General features: G+C 49.0%; 1 protein-coding gene across 1 annotated transcript in view; it reads left to right on the forward strand.

Moving 5' to 3' along the window:
- Window positions 1–1022: 1022 nt before the first annotated feature.
- Window positions 1023–22968, forward strand: part of SIM2 (SIM bHLH transcription factor 2) — a 57891-nt gene continuing 35945 nt past the window's right edge. Inside the window, exons 1-4 of the mRNA XM_074903651.1 lie at window positions 1023–1197; window positions 10334–10416; window positions 13308–13397; window positions 19573–19681. Coding sequence (XP_074759752.1) covers window positions 1023–1197; window positions 10334–10416; window positions 13308–13397; window positions 19573–19681 — 457 coding nt within the window. The remainder of the gene's footprint in view (window positions 1198–10333; window positions 10417–13307; window positions 13398–19572; window positions 19682–22968) is intronic.

The following is a 22968-nucleotide window of genomic DNA, read 5'->3' on the forward strand; positions in this document are numbered from 1 at the left end:
CCTTTAATTTGACTCCGCATGAGAACCACATTTGGAGCTGGGCGCAGCGGCCGGAGCGGTGGGAGCAGCCCCGCGGCCGGCAGCCCCCCAGGCCCGCAGCCCCGCCGCCCGCCCAGCCCCGCCGGACCCGGCGCCCCCCGCGCCCCGGCGCTGAGGCGACCACTCCTCGGGGCCGGGGGAAAGCGTCTCTCTGCCGCAAGACCAGCCGCCGCCCGCCGGGAGGGAAGCGCCTGAAGGAAATGCGAGCTTGGGATCTCGGAGCACCCCAGCCATCAGCTCCCTCCGCACCGGCTTTGACTTTCGTTTAGCGGGGGGCTGCCCTGCCGGCTCTCCGTCTCCTCGGCATCTCGGGCTGCGGGACCAGGGCAGTTTGCACTTCGTTAAACGAGCAGCGCGGTCTTTCCTTTTTTTTTTTTTTTTTTTTTTTTTTTTTTTAATTTTCTTTTGAAGAGACAAAGTATCCAAAAATGGTTCAGCCTGCTTAGCCCAATGATTTCTTGCGTGGACGCTCTATTTTTAATATTTTTTTATTATTATTTTTGGACGGGGAAGGATTGAGCAGAAGAAATCCTTGAGAGAAGGGAGCCCGGTGATTTGCTCCCCGTTGAGGAGAAGATCCGATCCCAGCTGCAGGCAGAAGACGGTGGTTCGTGTAGGTCTTTCAGTCTCGGTTTCGAAGCACTAGATACCGCAGGGTCAGAGCAGCACTGCCTTCTCCCGAGCGGCTCGCCTGTCCTGGTCGTGGCTCAGAGATCGCCTCCCCCCTCTTCGCACCATTTCTGCTGGTGTTGTTTTTGTTTGGTTGGTTTGCCTTTTTTTTCCCTCCCCTTTCCCCCCCTTTTTTTTTCTCCCCTTTTATTTTTTTTTTTTATTATTATTATCATTTTATTTGAGTTGGGTGAATTCCCTCCCTCCCTTCCTTAAACGAAAATACTAGCTCTGAAGCCGAAATCCATGCCCCCTGCAATTCGGAAGAATCGGGTCTAATATGCCAGTGTCATCTTCGCCTTGCAGTAGTCGCGATGAAGGAAAAATCCAAGAACGCGGCAAAGACTAGACGGGAAAAAGAAAATGGAGAATTCTACGAACTGGCCAAACTCCTGCCCCTGCCCTCGGCCATCACCTCCCAGCTGGACAAGGCGTCCATCATCCGCCTCACCACCAGCTACCTGAAAATGCGAGCCGTCTTCCCTGAAGGTAACGGGGCTCCCCGGGAGGGGCCGTTCTCCTCCCGCCCGGCCCGCACAGGGGGGACGGGGCAGCGCTGCGGCCCGAAAGGTGGAGGGGAAGGGGGAGGGGGGGGCACACACTCCGAGACGACCCCGCGTCGCCTCGAGGTCCTGGGAGGAAGGGGGGTGCTTGCAGGGGTCTCAGCACCGGGTGGCAACCGAGGGGCGAGCGCGGGAGAAGCCGCCGGGAGTGGAAAGGAGCCGGCTTGCCTGGGAAGAGGAGGCAGCGCAGGGCTGCCCAAAGCCAAGGCTTGCCGCGGGGAGGAGGGGGGGGGGCGTGCGGAGGGCGGGCTGCAAGCAGCAGCTCTGGTCCTGTGTGGCCTAGACCCGAGAACAGCTCGCCACAGCCGCACGTAGGAAAGCGAGCCCCCCCTCACCTCCCGGAGGCACTCCGGGGGTACGGACTGCGCAGGGAGCCTGGCCGGCGGCGGCGGGGCAGAGCCGTCCTGTTAATGGCCCCCTTTTTTCTGTTTGCTCTGTCTGCTCGGGGGGACCGTCCCGAAGAGAGCGGGCTCCCCTGTGCCCGGCTTCTGTGGCCCCGGGAGGCAGGCGCCCCTGCCCCCCCCGGGGGAGGCCCCTCGGCACGGCCTCGGGGAAGAAAAAAAAATAGTGTCGGTGTTGTTATTATTTTGTTTTGGTTGGAGATTTCTGGAGGTAGGGAAGGAGGCTGGGAAATAAGGCGCGGCGGCTTCTCAGCGAGGCCTCTCCGCCGTCTCCTGGGGCCGGGGAGAGCGGGGAGGGCCGCTCCGAGCCCAACGCGCCCCCGAGCGGGGCCGGCGCCCCCCGCTGCTCCCCGGCCGGGGTCGTGAGGGGAGGCGAGCGCCGGTGGCTCCTGCAGCTCCCCGGGGAGACACGCAGCAACAGGCCTGTCACCCCTCTCTCCTTCCCCGGGGGTTTGGTAAAAAAAACCAAAACCACACAAACACCCTCCACTGTCAGCCTCACACCTACACACCGAGTGCCGAAAGGGCGCCGGGTGGGGGCCGCCTGGGCCGAGAGGAGGCGGCGGGGGGCACCCGTGGGGAGCCGTCGGCCGCCCGCCCTTTCTGCGCCGCCGCTGGGAGCCGCTGGGAGAGGTGAAACGAAGCGCTGGTTAGTGTCTGCGAGCGGCTGAATAAAGCCCAGCTCCCCGCTTTTGTCATTTGTTTGTGCCTCTCCGGACGGGGCGGGGGGTGAAGGAATTAGCAAATTCCGGAGTGGAGGGTCTGCTCTCCGTCGCGGTTTCTAAGGAGCTTTATTAAAAAGCTGCAAATTAAAAATAAATAAATAAATAAATAAAAATAGGAGGAAAGGGGGTGCGGTGCAAAAAGACCCATTCCCAGACCCAGAAAAGCTTACCGTTATGGGCATCTAATTCGGCAATTTCGAGAGCAAGTACTAGCAGTGCTACGGACAGCCAGGGCTCCTTGAGCGTGCGCTCCCGAAAGGCGCCGGGTTAGAGGAGCAAGGGGACGCGGGGAGCGGCTCCGCTGCAATTTCCAGCCATTATCCCCCATCGGGAAATTTCCCGATGAGAAATAGAGCGTCGTAATTTCGGGGGGCCGCTCGCCGGCCCTGGCTGGGGGGCATGTCCCCGGATGGCTTTGGTTTAGGGAGGGAAGAAAAGTGGCACGTTTTGAGATGCTGCAGGATGTGCCCCTGCTTTTCCAGCCCTACTGATCCTCCAAAGCAACAAGAGGACCCCGAGAGCAGGTTTATACCCTCAGCTCGGGTGTGTTTTATGTGTCTGTCTTCCTTAAACAGGCTGGGCGTGCGCTTCCGCACACTCTGCTTATTAAGAGCAACGTTTAAATGCATACAGCGAATTCCTGATCTTTCATCGTCTTAAGTACGGATGGAAATACATTTAAAACCAAAGCTATGCATCCAGGGATGACGGGCCGGCGGAATAACCGCCCTGCGTTTAGTGTCTGGGAGGGTGGAGGGCAGAGGGGGGAGCCGGGGAGAGGCGGCCGCGGGCAGTGCCCGCACCCCGTCGGCTGCAGGAGGGCTTTTGGTGCCGGGCGAGGGGGTGCTGCTACCCTTTCCCTCAGGATTTGTCTGCGGAAGGAAGGGAGGGGGGGGGGGGGTGTCCTCTCCCCACCCCATACCCGGCTGGTGATTTCCAGTTGACCTTACTGGGAGTGGGAGGGGGGGAAGCCCAACAGCCCAGTAGGGCTGCCCCACACGGCATCTTCTGAGGCAGCAAGACCTGGGGAAAGAGCCCCTTGGAGCACGCTGGACCTACACTCGAGGTTCTGGGGCTTGAAATAAGGGTGGCGCATAACAGGCTCCCTCGCCCCCAGCGGCCTCTGTTTGCGGGGCGGTGGGAGCCCCGCCGCCAGCGCTCCCCCGGGGTTCTGCCCCGAAGCGGCTGCCGCCGCTGGTCCAGCGCCCCGGGCCGCCCCGGGCGGCACCCCCGTAGGGGCATCACCCCCGTAAGGCTCAAGGGAGTTTACTTCTTCCAGCCCGCGCTGGCGAGGGGGGGACACACAGGCCTGAGACGCCTCCAGCGTGCGTGCTAGGCCCGGGGTAGCTGCAGCCAGCGTGATCAGAAGCGTTGTCCAGCTTCCCAACTGGCTTCCAGCTCTGTCTAGACTGGAGGGGGAGAGAGCGAGAGAGATGGCTGTGTTTTTAAAAACTTCAGTGGATGTCTTCCCCCCCCCGCCCCCACTTTATTTCCAGAGCGAGCTGACACGTAGTTTGGGCAAAGTTTGAGACCATCACCGAGGTGTCTGGTCCCAGAGCTTCGACAGGGCTTGTAAGGGGGTTCGGACAGGTCTCCCCCTGCTCACCCCGGCCTGGGTTTTCCCGAAGATGCACATTTTGGACTAAACTCACAGATACCCCCGCGGAGGTGCCCGATCAGGCTCCAAGAAGTGAGAGTGAAAGGAGATTTATATTTCAACTCCTTTCTTCCCTCGAAGTGTAAGCACTGGAAGGCACAATTTCGTGCTCCGATATCTCAGATTTTGCCGTGTGGTTTCTCTCTGACCTTCAGATTCATGAATTAAAGTCCAGGAGACAGCAACCTACAGCCTCCCCCGCGCCCCCGCTCTGTAAGATCGTCTCGTGTTTTGATTTTTTGCCAAGACATTTATTACTGTAGAACAAAAATCACCACGGGACTTCTTCTGTCTTGACTGTCAGTATTTATTTTTTTTTTCCTGAGAATGTGCTAATGAAAGAAAGAGACGCGAGAATAAATCGCATTTAAAAACCGCGATTCGCTGACTCTCGGTTATGGCAGACTGGTTAAATTGTGACTCTCTCCCTCCCCCCATCCCCGGCGCAGTTTCCAAAGCTGCCTATAAAACTGCGCATTTATGGATGTTTAAACCGGATGGGAACGAGCTAATCAATAAGTGACCCAAAAGATAATGTGCGCTACACAAAATAATCTGAATAAAGTGACTGCGCGGTAAATCTTAGACCTCTTCCTTGTTCCAAGATGCAGACAATAGAAATTACTAGGAGCATACAGAGTTCTCGGTCCCCCTTTAAACCTGGCCGTGAATGTATATTTTAAGAAAACCAAGGCGAATTTGCAGCTATTTCATCTAATTTTCATACGCGCTCGGAAGAGCTTCGTTAGCAATGAAATAAATAAATAAAGCCCGAGCCGACGGCGCGACTTCTCCCCCTCATCAAAACCTCGTGCCTCTATTGTACTAACGGCTAATAGTGGCATTAAAGGTCTTACTAAAACAAAAGTGCCATTAGGGCTTCCCTGGAGCTGCGCGGCCGCTGCCAGGCGGCGGGAGCCGGCAGCCCTGCGGTGCGGGGACGGGCGGCGGTGGCGGGGTGGCTCCGGCCTCTCCCTCCCGGCGGGGAGGGAGGGGGACACGGAGGGGGTCACTGCCGTGGTAGCTGTGGCTCTGCCTGGCACCTCGATGTTTGGCGTGCCCCCGCTTTCGGGCCTGTGGCGTGATCTGGTGTTTCTGGCTCACTGGGAAGAGCCGGGTTTGGGTTTGTCCGGGCGTCCTGGAGGGCGTCTTTGTTGTTTGTTTGTTTGTTTGTTTGTTTTTATTTGGCTGGGGGGGGTTGTTATGTTGTTTTTGTTTTCTTGGTGTGGTTTTTCTTTTTCCCTCTGGCACTTGGTCTTTTCCTTTTTTCCTTTTTCTTGTCTTTTTTTTAAAAAACAAAACAAACCAAAACAAAACCAAACAAAAAACAAACCAAACAACCCAAAGCCTTGCTCTTTACGCCCGTCGCTGCCATCGCCCAGCCCTCGGCCGCCTTTCCAGCCGGTGACACTGAAGCCCGCAGGGAGGAGGCAGGAGGCCCGTCACATCCCTGGCCAAATTAAGCTAATGCAGCCCTGCTCTTTCCCAAAGCGACCCCGGCGTGGGAACCTCCCCCGCCGAGGAGAGGTTACCCCCGCCGGAGCCGGAGGCTCCCCGGCGGCTCCAGACCCGACCTGGCGCTCTCGAGCCGCCTGTCAAGCGGGGTGCGCTCCTCTGCGCCGTCGGGGCTGAGATACCTAGCTCCCCGCTGCCGCGGGGGCTTAGGGCAAGGTGCCAGCCTTGCCCCTCGCCCAGTGCCCTGCTGTGTCCCCCACCTCACGGGTTGAGAGGCCACCTCCGCCACCTCCCTCCTCATCCCACCCGAGGCCTCGCTTCAAGGAGGGAGCCAAAGCCAGTCGGAGGGCAGGGGCCACCTCCGCCCCGTCCCTGGCGGGTACCGGGGCTGGCAGCTGGCCGCCCCCCTCCCGGGAATTTCTCTGCTGCTCTCCCGGCCGAGTGAGGCACAACCACGCTGGGGAAAGAAAATCCCCCAGGAGAGGCGGCGCTGAAAATCCCGGCGCTTGTAGTTGACCCAGGTTCCTTGTGAAAGGTGGCGACTGAATAGCGCGGGGGGACAGAGCGCTCCGGGGGAGCCGGGGAACAATACAGTAGACACAAAGGAAATACTCCAAGTTACAGAGCAATCCGATACTTAACATAATACATCGCTAAGTAATTCTTTTAGCAGAATCACAAGCAGAAAAGCTACCGGGCTTTCAGATGTGTGTGCGTACGAATTTATATATTTGGAGAGCAAAGGTGGGAGTTGTTCCCAAATATTTCTAGATCTTATTACAGTTTAACTCATCCCCTGCTCCCTGGAAACTGGGAAATGGTACAAAGTGAATGTTGAGGTACTTTGAAAAACAGCCAGATATGTCAAAATCAGGGGGAGTGGGTGGGGTGCGACGACGGACGGCCGTGCCCGGGTTTGTCGAAGGGCGGGGGACGCGTTCGTATGAGCACCCCCAGGTCTTTCAGTAGCACGCGCCGTGGGCTGCCCGTGCAAAACGCTCACTCTGTCCCTGGGACGAGTTGTGGGAGCTGAACCTGCCGCCCGGTGCCCGGGGGGGCTGGCGGGCACCACTGCGATCAGGGCATCCCGCTGTGCCCGTCCCGCCGCCCCCCGCTCACGGTCCCTGTCTCGGTCCCGATGGGGACGGGATCAGCGGTCGTTAGGGGCGGGCGGAGAAGGAAAGGGGCTCATCTCACCCATGTTTGCCACCGGCGGGATGCTAGGAAAGAGGAGGCTGCACCTGGGGTCGGCGAGCCGCCCTCGCCGCAGGCAGCCCGTGGCCCTGCCAGCTCCTGCCCGCCGGGCAGGGCTCTGCCGCGGAGCCCGGCTCCGGTTCTCCCGGCTTTACGCTACAGTCAGCGCTCGGAGCCGCCCCGACCCGCTGGCTTTGGCGATCCCCTATCCTCTAGCACGGCAACGGGTCTGCGCTGGGGGGACGGGCCTCCCCCACGGGTGTCCCCAGCATTCGCAGGGAGGATGCGCCAGCTGCCAGCTCGCAGGGAAATGGCTCTCTGGGTCGGGCTCGCAGGTTAATTCGTGCTGCAATGGGGCAGTTTTAAACGTTTCCTTCGAAATGACCCCTCCGGCACCGCAGCGGCGTCGGAGACCCGGCAGCCTCCCCCGCCGGAGACGCCTTCCCGGCCGGGGCCACCCCAGCAAACTCCCACCGGGTCTGAGCGGCGGTGCCGGCGGCTCCGCTGGACTCGCTCCAGCCCAGGGAGTGAAAATGGGCGTTATTTACTGTCAGGGCAGGAGCAGCTCGGCGGAGTCTATTGCATCCATATGTTTACAGGACGTACGCCGCGCGTCTGCAAATCTCTCGGAAGACAAGTTAACGGGCGTTAGTCCTTTATCTGAACGTCAGGTTTTATTCGTTTCGTTTCCACCTTGAAAGCGATCTGCTGGTGGATTAAATGATAAAATCAACGGCTTTAAAATAAGCTTAGACGAATGCCAGGCTGATCCACCAAACGCGTTTACGTTTGATGCGTGTTCGCAACTGCAACTCCGATTTAAAATTTCAAAGGGAACAAATCCGCGGAAGTGACTCTTTTAGTCTGGGTTAGGAAAGAACCTTAAAAATAGTGGAGATTTCAGGGATGCTGTGAAGGCGTCCCTGGCCAGCTGTGACGGACAGGACGGAGCAGATTGCCACGCACGGGTGCGGCAGAGGCACGGTTCGTTCTTGAAGAGCTTCTTCGTGAGTGGCTCAAAGAGTAAATCTGCTTCGTCCTGCGAGAAGTCAGGGCTCGTTTCAGGACAGTTTTCACACCGCTATGCGCACCCCCCTTTGCCGAGGTTACGATCCCGTGTTTCGAGATTTGCAATTAGTAAACCGAAATAAGGGCAAGCCGCGCAGCAGCAGGACTGACTGACTCCGTCGTTTGAGTTTGCTACTGGCTCGGGAGAGGGACTGCAGGATGTCTCTGCGGTCCTCAAACTTCCCGCCCCGGGGGAAGCGGCGTTTCATCAGACAGAGCCTTTTGGCGGCTCCCTGGAAGCTTAGGAGCCTTCTCCAAACTGCGAATTTGGGAAACGGCGGTAGAAAAGTGCGACTTTTCGTTCGGCTCTTCAGAGCAAGTTTCCCAACGCGTGGCCAGGCTCCCCTCTCCGCGGAGGGAGGGAAGGTGTCCTCCCCCTGCCCGCAAGGAAGCGCAGCCGCACGCCGGCACTTCTGCGGCTCCGTTTGGAGAGACCCGCCGGCGCGACCGACCCGGGGTGGGGAGACAGACGCCTCCTCTTGGGACTGGCCTTGGGTGCTACTACTGCCTTGCGACGCCGAGAAGGAGGCGCCAGGGCCGGCCGAGGTCGCCGGTGTACCCGCGGTTGCCCGGCGGGAGCGGGGCGCGGAGCCCGGGGCCAGGCACCGCTGCTGACACCGGGGCACCGGGAGGAGGAGAAACTCGGGGGGAGGCACGGCGGGCAGCCGCGCTTCGCCCGCGTCCTCTCCGCCGGCCCCCCTTCCTCCAGTGGGAGATCCTGTGTCCCCCCAAGGGGCGCCCCAGGGGCGGAGAGAAAGGCTCCCATCGCTTCCAGGCCAGGGGTACCTGCGGACACCCGGGCAAAGGACACGCGGATCCGGGGGGGCTTCGGGGGGGTGGGGGTGGTATTAGAAACACGCTCAGAGCCGGAGCTCGGGGCCGGGCTCTCTGCTTGGGTGCCAACGACTTCTCCCTCCCGGAACGGAGCCGAGCGGGGCTCCCGCCGCAGCGGCCTTCGCCCCGGCCAGCTGGCGGCGGGAAGTTTCTTTGAAAGCAGCCGGTCGGTGAGAGGGCACCGGAGGAAACGGCGGCGCTCGGTTTGACGGCTGTACATCGGTTTGCGACGCCACCGCAGGCTGCCCGGGTTGAAGGGCGCAGGGCTCTGCGCATCCATCGCTCGCGTGTGCGCCAACGCGAAACGCCACAGACGAGACCCCCGGGGCCCCCGCCCCCAGCGACCCAGGGTGCTCTTGCGGGGTCGGCGGCGCCGCGGCCGGCAGCACCGAGCGTCCCCGCCTCCCCCCGCCACCGTCCCTTCCGCAGCGCTTCTCGTCTGCGGGGAAGCACGGATAGAAACGCCCTCAGGGCTCCGTGGCCTCTCAGAAGAGATGCTGTTGCCCTGAGGGCTGTCTTTTCTCTCCAAAAAGGGGGCATTAAACAGGTGCGGTCCCGTCGTCTTCCCCGTCCTCCCCCCGTCCCCCAATCTGTGCGCTCTTGAGGGCAATGGCACTCCGCAGAGCCTGCCATCAAGTGCGAAGTGAGTCTCCAGCTCCTCGGCTGGCGCCGGTAGTGGTCTCGGCTCCACCGGGGAGATGGTGCAAGCCCTCTTTTCATGGAGGAAATGAAAAAAACCCAAACAAACAAACCCCAGACCACGCCCCCCCCCCCCCCCCCCCCCCCAGGCCACAGCTCCATCAATAACTTTTCGCTGCCACCGCGGCAGCGCCGGGTGCACGGGGTCCCCACAGCCCGCCGGGCAGCGCTATGGCGGAGCGGCGGGGCCGAGCCGGGCCTGGCGGTTCAGCGGGGCCGGAGCTCGGGGGTGAGGGAGGCGAAGCTGTGCAATAGCGCCGGCAAACTGCTCCGTCCCGTCCGTGCGCAGGGGAAGAGGCCGTCGGGGCGGTTTCTCCCCGGCTGAGCCCCGGCCCTCTTTAACCACCTCAGCCCCCTCCCCAGCCGGGACCCGCCTTGGCCAGCGCAGGGGTCGCCGGCACCGGCATCCCCGCACAAGCCACGCTCCCGCTCAGCCCGCCGGCCGGCGGCAGGGACGGGGGGACCGCGGGGCGGGGGGGCAGCGCCGGCAGGCCCGCGGCCGGGTGTCGGGGGCCGTCCCGCCGCACCCCCCGCGAGTAGCACGCGTGGCCGGAGCAGTAATTGACGGCAGGCGAGTGCCCCGCAGCTCCTTGTGCCTTCCGTGTGCGGACATCCCACCCCCACCCCCGGGCTGTGCCTGGCCAGGCTGCGGGCAGGCCGGGTGCTCCGCGCCGGGCAGCTCGTCCCTCGGGTCCTCAGCGGTGGGGTCAGCCTGCCCCGGCCCTCAGCCGGGCCGCGGGGCACGGGGGACGGCACGGTGCTGCCGGCATCGAGGGGAAGCGGCTGGGGCAGGCGCCTCCGGGGGACGGGCGGCTCTCCGGGGGGGCAGAAGGCGCGTCCGAGAGGGAGCCCCTCGCCGGGACCTCCAGAAAAAGAGCGATTCCTTTCTCACGCGCGCGTGTAGGAGGGATTCAACCTTTCCCACTTCCCGAGCCCCCACGTCGCGGCCCGGCCCGCCGTGGCGGAGGGAGGGGCAGGGCGGGCCCGGCTCCGCTTCCCGCTCTAACCAGCTCCTTGGTTCCCTTGCAGGTCTGGGCGACGCCTGGGGACAGCCGAGCAGGATAGGGCCCTTGGATAACGTGGCCAAGGAGCTCGGATCCCATTTGCTTCAGGTAGTGGACGCCTTCCTCCTCTCGTACGCGCTGCGCATCGGGAACCTGGTGCTGCGGTGTGATCAGCATCCCGCCTCTCCTCCTCCTCCTCCTCTCCCCGCACCGTCAGAGGAGCCTGGGTGAAACCTTCCTCTTACCCCCGAGCCTCGCACCGGCTGGGAGGGGAGAAAAACCGAGACACCAAACTCTTCAGTTATTGTTATTATTGGGGTGTTTTTTCACCTTTGAGACTAGTAGGAGTAACAGTTTACCCCGGCACTAACCGGCTCCCTGTGCACGCCGAGCGTCTCCCAGCCGTAAAAGCGATAATCAGATGCCCCCGAGCTGCGGGGGATGCCCCGCAGGCACCCCCCGGCGACCGGCACCGGGGAGCGCCTTCGGGTTGGAGGGGTACCGGGCATCGGGGATCCCCGTTCTCCGCCGGTGGCTCGGGAGGGGAAACCTGCAAGGGAGAGCGGGGCTCCCGAGGCGGCGGGGTGAGCATCTGGATTAGATCTCCCCTGGACGTTAGCACCTGAAAATACCGTTGTTCACAATCCCGTTGATCTGCTCTGGAATTCCTCCCAATTCCCCCCGCGTAGGGGGAGTTTAGGAAGTCGTAGCTGGGCGTGTGTGCCAGCCGGAGGGGAGTTAAAAAAAAAAACAAACAAAAAAAACCCAACAAAAACCAACACACCAAACCCAAAACACGTTTAGCTCCTTTTTTTTTTTTTTTTTTTTTTTTTTAATATGTGAACTTAATACAGCAAGGGTTTTTCTTCCCCGTTTTTAAAGACCTAGTAAACCGTAATCGTTTAACGGCCGTTTTTATTGTGGGAGGTTAATTCCTGGTCACAGAGCTGGAGCTGTTTTAACGGTTCGCTCGGGTGGGGATAAAAACCTCAAGAGAAACCCGCTTCCCCGCGCCGAGCCGCCGGCAGGGCCCTCCCGCCCCTGGCCCCGACAGGCCTCCGGGGGCGAGCCCCGGCCCTGGGGCCGCCCCGCGCCCTCAGGGAGGCTCAGGCCGGCGGGGCGGGCCGCGGGGACGGCTCCGGCCTCTGAAATGCCGGGCACGGTCGCGCCCCTGTTACCCCCGAGGCCCTGCGAAGGGCCACCCGCCGCCCCGGAGTGAGAAAGAGAGCGCGCTTTGATTTGGAGCAGGCGTTACCGACCGCCCGCAGGAAATGCAAGTCGATAAAGTTCGAAATTACCCCATATGGAGGCGTTTCTTGAAAATTTTGTTCATGGTAGGTGATGTCCTATCAGCCGTTTCGGAATCGCTGATCTACCTAGAAAACAGTTACCTAGTTATATCACAAAAAACACTGTTGTTACACTTGCTCCTCCTCCCTGTTAGCTATTTCACATTTTGTCTGGCATTAAATGAACTTAAGTAACATTATATGCTAATCACCCGTAATACTCATTTTACAGTTCAGTTATTTCTGAATTAGGAGTGCGTAACATTTTCATAAACCCACATTTACTGTAAACTCTTTTTTAAGGGTTCTCAGACTGAAACTGTACATGGGAAGTTTCAGCTTCAATATGCTTTTCTGTGTAGGAAAATTAGAGACCTACTGCACCATATAATGCAGTAATGGAAGCACTGACACGGTTTTAGTTATGAATCTATGTAGAGCAATTGCGAGACGACTTTATTTAAAAGCAAAGTTATGGCTAAGGGTGCAATAATTTATTTCCCATTATAATACTTCTACAAAATTTGATTTATGTTCCAAAAAAGGAAAAAAGCAAAAGCATAAGAGTAATCTGGTTCCAATTACATGCTGTAGAATCGTTAGTAGGCCAGAGAATAATTTGGAATATTTTCTTGTTGGGGCAGCACTATAAGAACATGAAGCATACAGGGTTTTATTGCTTCTCTCTTGGTTCAGTAACCCAAAAGATGAATTAAAAGAGGCGTTTGTTTTATCTGTGTACTGTAAAAACTATTTTTCTCTTCCAAATGTATTTTCCAATGATGTGTCCAATGATGTATGCGTTGATAGAAGCTCCCTAAATTGGTTAGACATAATGGATACTTTTAGACTGAATATATCAGATACTTTTTAAAAAAATGCCTCAGGTTGGACACTGAAGAATCAAGGTACCCCCAAACCAATAGTTTGTGTGTCCAAATCCTGGCCAGTTTTGGCTAACCTGTACCATTTGCAGCATATTATTTTTTCTTGTATGAATTGCATATGACTAAATTAATCTTCAGTTTTTACCCACACAAGTGATATTTCCCTTCCAGTCAATATCCCGTCAATATGAATTTGTAGGATTGGATCTGAAGTTTGCGTTGTGAATTACTGTTAGTCGAGATTCACACACTGTAGGGATACAGCTTAATGAGCATTAATATCTCTCTTCGAGTGTGATAAAGTTTTGAATGCTGTTTTAATTTACTTTCTTTTTCTAAGTTTGCATAGTTACACAGCAGACAGTCCTCTCTTCAGAAAGCCATTATTAAAAATATAGTCAAAGAACTTTAAAGCGTTGCTTACGGTATCATTAAATATATTGCAAATAGCAGTAAGCTGTGTCTGCCAATTATGCCATAAAAAATGGCTTGCATATTACTAGACTTTCCCCTAAGTACCACATAGCTTAGGATTTGTACTAAGTGCTAAAATAACCAGAATCAACAGGAGAATGTTAACTTGAAGTGAAGTAGTAAAGCTAGCATCTGTAGGGGGAATGAATTGGATTTCACAAAGTGTTCGTGTGTCATGGAGTTTGTAGGAACAACATCGGATGAAGGTTTCTGCTCTTTAAATTTTGCTGCTATTTGCTGCTGTTGAAGTTGGATAGCAATCTTCCTCTGAACGACTTTAAATTTTTTTTCACTATAAATGATTTAAACAGAGTGCTTGCTTTTTACCCTACATCTTTCTCTTTTTCAGACTTTGGATGGCTTTGTTTTCGTGGTAGCATCAGATGGCAAAATAATGTACATCTCAGAAACAGCATCTGTACATCTTGGCTTATCTCAGGTACGAGTGATTTATTCTATCCATCTGTTAAATACAGATACTGGATTTGGAACCTAACACTAGTGTCTTGCCATGTATATAATGTCATTGGTTTTTAGGGGTATTTGAAGCTTCGACTGACAAATGGCCTTACTTAAATATTCAAGTTTCCTTTACTTACAACCACATCATGACTGTCTTTATATCTTTTCTCGTTCATTGTATTTTACTCCTCATTACCTTTAAGAAGGATAATAAATAATATGATATTGCAAATTGCAGATATATACAGAGTTTGAAACCCAAACCTGTTGCCTGTGTGGTAACGCTATACGTCTGAAATAAAGTTTAAAATTCAAGTCTATATGTTTTAGATTGTGTAAGATATTGAGACTTGCTATGAAATAGAGAGGAAATCTGATGTGGAACATGAGTTTTATGGTAAATGTGCTTTAGGAAAAAAAGGGGGGCAGATTTATGAGTGTTCACATGGAATTCAGGGTAGTTTTTCCTGAGTTTTTCCAGCTCAGTGGTCTTTTCAGTAAAGCGTTTTATATGGTTGTGATAGAACTCATAAAACTCAGTTTACTACTGTTCTGCACAAGAAGTATAAGGGTTTTTTATTGTTTTTTTTCTTAGAAGGACATTTCTAATTTTTTGCCTTCTTGGGATAGGCACAAGGGCAAATAGCCTGAATTTATTGCAGAGTGCAAGTTTCCATGCCTTTCTGCGTAAATGTATTACACAAAGTCATTGGTAGCACCTGACCTAAAGCCTGCCAAAGTCCAGTAGAAAGACTCCTAATTAATTTCGCTGGACCATGGATGAGGCTTGCAAGAAATAGAAGTGTTTCTTCAGAGCCAGTTACAGCTCAGACACTTGTCAGAGTTAAATAAAGTGAAATAAACTTAGTAGCAGAGAGAAGAAGAACGAGGAGATCGAGGTGAGAGAGCAGGATGTTCTAAAAATGTCTGGGGAATACGTCCTGTGGCTATTCCAATAAACAGAGAAGGGCCTGAGTTGTGGGGATCATATGTGTACTTTAACTTCGGTGGCAACTAATATTTTTTAATGAAAAACGATGAAGTTCTTTGCATGTGTGTTTATAATAGTGATATGAGAAATAGTAGTTGTGAGAAAAATTAAAAAAAAAAAAAAAAGAAAAATAGAAAAAGCATGTATCTAATCTCATAAACACCACTTCTGAATCCGAAGGCAACTGCAATCTCTGGTTTTGTACTCTCTTAGAAAACACAATTTTGAGAGTCAGTACTCTGTGTGGATACTTTTTTTCTGCCAACTTTTAAAAAATGTGTCCAGGGAACATTCTTAGTTCAAGCAGTTTGTTCAACTGAGTCTGCTACCGCATATTATTAGTTGTTTCATAACATTTAATGCACCTTCAAATTACTTCCAATATTGCTTTGTTTTAGAATAAACTTTCCTAGAGAATGACCATAATTTCCACTTTGAATCGACAGTCTTATTAAAAGTTTTTCTCACCCTAATTTTTTGAAAAGATCCACCACAGTGCTGACTGCTTAAATAGATTCATTTAGTCAGTACAATTATTCCAAAGCACTGAGTGTTCCCATCTGTCCTTGCTGAAGTAGAGTTTAATTGTCTCTGCTGCTTGCTGTTTGATAAGTGCTAACTGATCTTCCAGGTTTTGTCCAGAAATTGTTTCTTCCTTTTCTTTCTTTTTGAGGAATATCAAGTCATCAGATCTTGTAGGTCTCAGTAGTATCCAGTCATCTGGTGAAATTAAAGAACCACGGGATCAGTAGTGCACTAAATAGACTTTGTCACGTTCAAGGAGAGGGGACTGAAACTGTCATACAGGCTTTAGTCATATTTAGCCCTCATGGCCATCTGCACAGTCTGAATTCCATGTGCATTGCACATTAAATATCTATAAACCTTAGTGCAAGAGGTGTCGAGGAAAACCAGAGGATTCGGTCTTACTGAAGTCAGTTTAATAAGCAAAAACACAAGTATTTCACTTTAGCAGAGATTTGCAAACGAATGGGCTGTATCCTTGAACTCCCCAGAAAGCTATAGGTTAGAGGGACAGCGGGATGTGAAATTTAAGGGCATGTTTTAGACTATCAAAACACTAAGTGCTCCAGCAATTTCACAGTGCACAGTTTTTTATTTATAAATAGAACCCCCAGCTAAACAAGGCACTGATTTTTCCCCCTCTTTCCTCATACTGTTTTATCATCTAATCTGTTCTTGTTATTTCTCAATGTTCTATTTTTGAAGGGACAATTTTGCTTTAAGTAGTACTGGCATTAATAGTAGGCTGCTCCTACGTACTAGGATATTAATACATTAACACTAGGATATTCCTGTAAGCTTCCCAGGGCTCTAAATGAGTTCTTGTTCCTACTTTGCTGGAAATCACTGGGAGTTTTGCCACTGACATCAACAAGAATGAGATTGGTCTGTAGAAGCAAATTCTGCAAGTCTCCTTCACCAAGTCATAATCCCACACTATATTTTCAACAAGTGCTCTTACAGAGCTCCAGCCAATACAAGCTGAGACCAGAGTGATGATGATTGTAGAAAATCTTTTAGAGTGTTCATAGAAAGGCCTTTTTATTAAGTAATTTGACAATTAACTAGTCCACACATCAATTTCCAGTTAAAGTGTGATTTGTTTAAAAATATATATTTAAATGAAATAAAAAGTCCATTTAAAAATATTTTGCAGGATATTCTTGGAGACCTGCTATAGTAGCCTTTATCTTCTAGTTGATCTTGCATTTAACTTCAGCAGAAAGAAATTAGAGCTTCTGAATAACCCTTCACTGACTGGTGTAGTTAAGCTAGTTTAAGATTTTAAAACAACATAAAGGGTTGTGTTTTAGCATCACTTCATCCGCTTCTGTCTGCAGCATCAGAGAATCAGAAACAATATTTCTGAAAAGGCTGTATCTTCATTTGTGGACCTATCACTTAATCTGAGGCTTTGGATTTTCATCTGCCTTTGCTCTCAACTGTAACAGTAAATATTGTAAATACTGATGGTTCGGACCCCATCCTCCATCTAATTTCGATTGGCCTCAGACCAGTGTTGAACTGATTTGTACGAACTGAGACATCCAATTCCCTGTCTCTTTTTGTCCATGGATAACAAATAGGTTTGAATTCCTAAAATATTTTTTCCCCTTAGAGTCCAAAGACACAAAATGGAGAGGAAAATCCTCCTAGGAAACAATGGTGAAAGACATATATAGTTTTTAAAAATTTGAAAGTCTGGAGCTTATTCCAGCCATTTTCTGGGTCCATGAGGGAGCCAGGCTTATCTTTGACTTTTGATAAGTCTTGAAATATTTAACCACAAACATCTGAATTTTTCTAAGGGTTTATTTTACTTTCATCAAATAAGTATATGAAAGGCAAAATATGTAATTATTTGCTCTAGAATCCATCTACTTAGTCCTCTGTGTTTATTATGAATCATTTCTTGGCAGGAAAAAAATGTGCAGCTGAGTTACACATAAAAAAGCTCTTAGTAGGAAACAGCAATATTGGGTAGTAAGCAGGTATTTACAGATATTAAAAAGCTGCATCAAGGAAGCTGGTTTAATAAGCCTGAGGCATGGGACTTTAGAAGGTTTATGAATTGAACCATATAATTTATTTTTTTAAGTTTTCAGTGTTTCATTGTAGGCTTTAAAATAGCATGCATACACTATGCGTAGCAGGAGACTGTGGTCAGTTTCAAAATTATGTATACATATTTTGGTTATTTGACTCTCACATAGCCCTCATCTCTCTGCTGACGGCTTTATGTTTCCACTTGCATTTTTTACAGTCAATTTTGGTTTCAGTGTTGTATGTTCGCCTCCCGCTGATTTTGCTGGAGTTGCAGATGCATACATCAGAGTAAAAAATATTCCTATGTGTATAACGAGAAAAACTAGTCATTAGTTTGACAAAGCACTTTAGTGTTTAAAATTTAGATATAAACTCTGGGATACAAATTACAGTTTGGATAAGGCTGTGACCTTGGGTTCCAGTCCTGTGAATCCTGTGAACAAACGTGTATTTCTGTGAGTAATCTTTTTGAAATAGGTAGTGACTTTTGGAAAAGCAAGAGATACCTATGAGTTATACTTTGTAAGAGAGTAGATGCGTGTCGATGCGGTTATGATCATGCTTGGTAATAGCAGAGATTCAACAAGATCTTTTGGATTACTACAGGTGATGTTGCTAATCAGGTTGATTGGTCGTGTTTTTGTAAGAAGGTCTTTATATTGAAGGGAGAGGCTGCACATAGCCACCCATGAATGATTTTTTTGGGGAAACTGTATTCTTTGATACAATCATTTTAATTTCAAAGGCAAAACATACTCTTCAGCGAAATCGCTATTAGTGTCATGAGTGATACTCCTTTTGGTTTGAACACTGACCACAGCTGTGAATTTTTGCAATGATTATTTTTTTCATGTTCTGCTTTACTAAGCATATAGGCCAATTAAATGCCCATTGCCATACGAATTATTAGAATTTAAAAAACCCCCAGTTTTATGTGTCTGTTGGTGATTGATAGCTATGGACATTTACAATATGTTTTTCCTCATGCAATTAAAAACAAACAGAAGCATTGAGAAGCATGACACGCAGTGAGATTGTATATTCTCCTTCCTCCCTTGCCACTAAATCTTGAATATTGGGTCCCCACCTGTTACAATCCTGAAAAGTAACAGCCAGTGCTTTTAAAGGGGAACTATTAGAGAAAATTATATAAATGAAGCAAAGTAGATAATCTAATCCTTCCCTTCCCTTCCCTTCCCTTCCCTTCCCTTCCCTTCCCTTCCCTTCCCTTCCCTTCCCTTCCTCCTTTCTTTTCTTCTGTCTCCTTCTTCACCTCTTTCTCTCTGCCTTTCTTTCTCTCTCTCCATCTCTCCTTTCCTGTTTTATTTTTTCCCTTTTTTTTTTTTTTTTTTTTTCCTTATTCAGTGGAATTTTATTGTGGTTACAATATAAAATCAATGTTGGTGTTTTTGTTTTTGCAGGGAGGGGCTGTTGGAAAGCAGCAGTGGGGAATAGATGGCTAGGAAAAAAGTTAGTTTGCATAGTCTTGGGAAGAGACATTCCATGAATAATGCAGAAAATGGAATGATGAGAAACATTTTCAGAAAAACATTGCTTTGTGGGGTAGACAACTTCATTTATTCCAAAGAAAAGGCAACTCATACATCTTAGCAAATCAGTAGGATTGGCTCAGAATAATAGGTTAAATTACTTCACCTCTCAGCTGTCTCTGATCTTGGGGGCCCAAGGCACATCAGGCCGCACTGAACAATTGGGCAGCCTGACACTAATTTAAAACACAGGCTCAAAGTATTGGTTCACTCCTTAAATCAATTACTGCATCTATCTGGAGACTTTTGTTGGTGAGTTTTATACGTGGCAAATAGAGTTAGCAAAAAGGACATACGGTGCACGCCTTTCATTTTTTTGTGCAACAGTTATTATGGGTACAACAGTGGGAAAGACAGAAATACATTCTTGTGTGAGCAAAGTTCAAGTGAGAAGAGGGAATACAGATATTTAAGACAGATCTAGTCTTTACTGTGCATATTTACTTAAAGCAGCAAAGGCTCAGTCCAGTGCCTATGAAAATCTATGGAAGTCTGCCTTTTGAATTCACTGGCTACTGTTCTGAGCCCTTCACACTGCTGTGGATTGAGTGTGGAGGATCGTCTTTGAAAAGACACAAAGAAATTGTGTAAGTCTAGTGGTTTGGCTCTGAAGGCTCAGCTGCCAGCTGAATGCAGGTGATAGTTTCTGAGAACCTGTAGAAATATAATTTATTTGGATATCTGTCTTCTTGAGAGACATTAATAGAGTTCACAGAGATTTTATCCCATTTGGTGGCAATCTAACATTTCTACAGCTGCTCTAGTTTATCACTTCATTTGCCAGCTCTCTCTGATAGCAGCTCTTCTGTATCTGGATCATCACCAGAAATTCCCACAAAAGCCCCTATCACTGCTGAAGAAGGAATTAATTCAGTTTAATGGATGTAATTTGGAACACAATTTTGATACATTCAACTTATGTTTTAAAAATGGTGTGTAGTTACCCAGATGCAGTGTATGCAGGCTACTTAAGAGCACTTTTGGGATAGGAAAAAAAATAGCCAGCTGCACCACTTCATGTGTTACATGTCTCTTCACAGGTGGAGCTTACTGGTAACAGCATTTATGAATACATACATCCTTCTGATCACGATGAGATGACAGCTGTTCTTACTGCTCACCAGCCTCTTCATCCTCATCTTTTACAAGGTACTTGTGTGATCTGTGATCAAACTACCACTGACAATGAAAAACAATAACAGACCTAGGCTGAAATGTGACAAGTTCATATTTATCTGATATGAAGCTATGTATGTGAATGGAGGAGGAGCATGAACTTGAAACTGTGAGCCAGAATTTTGGTTTCTTGTACTAAAGGGAAGAGGGTATTCTAGATTAAATAATGCTTTTCATGCCATGGAGTCCATGCAGTTTTAAACAGATTTTTAGATTTTGCCCAGTGGTATTTCTTTCATCTCTTATTTTGTCATCCCTGCTGAGGTTGCAGGAATGTTGCAGTGGTCTAGCTGTGCACAGCTGCAGCTATGCGGTCTTAGCAGAAAACTCCCCCCCCCCCCCCAAACAATACATTAGAAAACTGGGAAATAGGAGGACACTTTTAAAGTTTTAAAAACACCTGTTAAATCTGAAGCTTGGACAAAAAGCCAGATGAAATACCCTCTGCTGTAGGAAGGGCAAAAATGGGTTTTCTAAATGACCTAGATTTAGAAACTCTCCTAAAAAAAGTGAACTCTCTATGAAAATAATGGCCTCTTGCCTTGATACCAGATCACTGATTCATCCAAGCCTTTCCACATACCCTGTTCAGGTGCTGCAGATGATTCACTCATGCATACCCATACAGCATGATGCTAAACTGGATGGAGTGTCAGGGAAGACAGCAGAACTCTTATTGATTTATGTGAACACCTGGATCAGACTGTCCACCCTGGCTGTGCTCAGCCACCACACATAAATAACCCTCCCTGTATTGAGCTCTTACTTTAGTGTTGTAACTATAAGTAACAAAGACTTGCCGATATTTACGCTATCTTCTTCAGTAGCTTTTGTTTCCTTGGGGGCAATTCTTTTAACTTTAAAATATCAGAAATAATCTGACTCCTTCATATACAATGTGTGTTCATATATATTTCATAATTGCTTAACCAGTTGGAGATCACATCCTGCTAGTGTTTACTGGTCTTCTTAAGGCACAGCTCCTAAAACCATGAGGAGCTTTGGTCTCACACTACAATTCGGTTCAGGATCTGGCATTTTTTTTTCGGTTTTGGTGCCTGTGGATTTTCTGTACTTGGTGATCTCACCACAGTTCTGACTGCTGTGATTCCATCAGCACAGAACCATGTACCGTTTTGCATGCAAGGAAGTTTAATATGCCTGGAAACATAGGTACTGCTCTGAGTGGTGTAAATGAAGAATTATCTTAGCCTCCTTCTCTCTTCTTCCTCTCCAAACAGGTTGTCTTGTGTACCCTTTGGTGTCTTGAAAACAAACTTATTTTTCTTGGACTTTTTTGTTTCTATTTGTCACTTGACCATTACATAGTTTGCTCATTCCTCTGGCAGGGATTTTTTTTTAAAATGTTGATATTTAAAAAAAAACCCAACTTTTTTCCTTTTTTTTTTTCTACCTTACTAATAAGCAGAGTGGATACCTCTGGTGTAAATCCATGACTTTTCATGCATGTCTGCTGGTATCCAGAACTGATAGTAAGAAATTTTTATACCCACTGTCTTGCCATGGCAGTAGCCTCCTGGTTTTGTCACAGTATTTTATTTTTTTGTTAGTTGGAGATTTTTTACAAAGTAAGTCATGGGCAACTGGTTGGAATTAATTTCTATGTCAAATGCAAATAAGCCCACAGCTCTTCTTGTTCTCTGTTTAGTATTGTGACTCTGGTTTACTAGAAGCAGTGAGACAGCACACTAGTACTGCAGTTCCAGAAGGTGGTGGGTTTTTTTGTTCAGGAAGTTAGGTACTTCCCATTTCTTGCTTATGTTTGGATGTCTCTGTCTTATCTTGCCTAGTAGCATTTGTTTTCTGAAACAATCAGGTCTCTCTGATTTTAGCTACTTATGGTCAAATTCTTTATTTCCTTAAATTATCATCACTGTTAAGTATAATTCTGTTCTGTTTGTGTTTGAAAAGATTTTACACACAGCTGAAACTGTTAATTTCAGTTTACTTGCAGCTGTTTCGGTGTGATATTCTGCTGGTGGTATAATTAGCCCCAGATATAAGCCTTATTCTCTATAGCTTTCTTTACCTTATTCTATTTAGATGCTGTTTGTTATTAGCATCAAGCTCTGGTTTCTCAATAGTGTGAAGGTAAAGGAACATTTACTTCAAAATGTGACCTATTTATGTATGTTTTGGTTCATGTAAAATTTTGTGTAGCAGAGGAAATTGATAAAACCATCAAAAAAACAGGATCTTATTTGGATTCCTAGGCTTGGATAAGATAAATAAAGGAGTTAAGCTGTGTTCTGGTTTGCATAGGGATTATTTTATGCAAATCTTACTTCTGTGTGTCTCTTTCCCATATGATGCACAGAGTGGGCGTATTAAGATGTGCAGAATCCATAGCTAAATCTTTTTAAAATTAACAGAGTGACCAAGTATTTATTTGCATTTGTCTTCCCTGTGCCCTTTTCTGCAGTGTATGCATTTTCTACATATATATCTTGAGGTATAACCTGAAACTACTTGGCCTACAGAAATCAAAGAAGGTTTCTTATTTTTCTTCAGTGAAGCTCTGAACTTATTTAATAAAAGACAGGAATGAAGAAACTTCTGTCTGTATCTTAGTAGATATTTTGAATATTTAAATAAAACATGGAGTTCTACAAATAACTTATGCCAGAGGGAAATTGAGTGAAAATGGCTTTATTTTCTAATAAAAAGGAAAACAGACTTTTCAAAGAGCTTTTTTTGTCACTTCAGTTTGATTTTATCTCTTTTAATCTTTTAAAACATGCCCAAATCATCAAGTCACTGGGTCAAATAAAAACTTCCCTTTTATAACTTTATTACATTATAGAACTCTCCAATCTGTGGTATTACTTAGGAGTAAAATCAATATTGCACTGCAGACAGACATTTACAACACAAATTTACAGCTTGGCTCATGAAATTTTGCTTGCTCAAGATGTGTTCTTCATCTAATTCTCAGATATGTATATACATTTTTAGTTCAGTTGCTATTTCAGCAGTTGTAGCTGGATAAGATCTGTTATGATAGAAATAAAATCACAAATGTGAACATACATATCTATATTTTGTGGTATTCTGTTACTGGTATTGAATAACTCAGAGTACAGATTATTTCTGACCTCCAGTTTTACAGTCTTTGTAAATTTTGATGCTATCATTTTATTTATTTCTTCATTTGCTTTCCATCTTCCTCATTGTCCTTCATTATTCTCTTCAAACCTTCCCTCGTATTTTCAGTGCTTCATCAGTTCCATAGAAGCTTT

The sequence above is a fragment of the Athene noctua genome, chromosome 1, assembly GCF_965140245.1.
Source record: "Athene noctua chromosome 1, bAthNoc1.hap1.1, whole genome shotgun sequence".
NCBI lineage: Eukaryota > Metazoa > Chordata > Aves > Strigiformes > Strigidae > Athene > Athene noctua.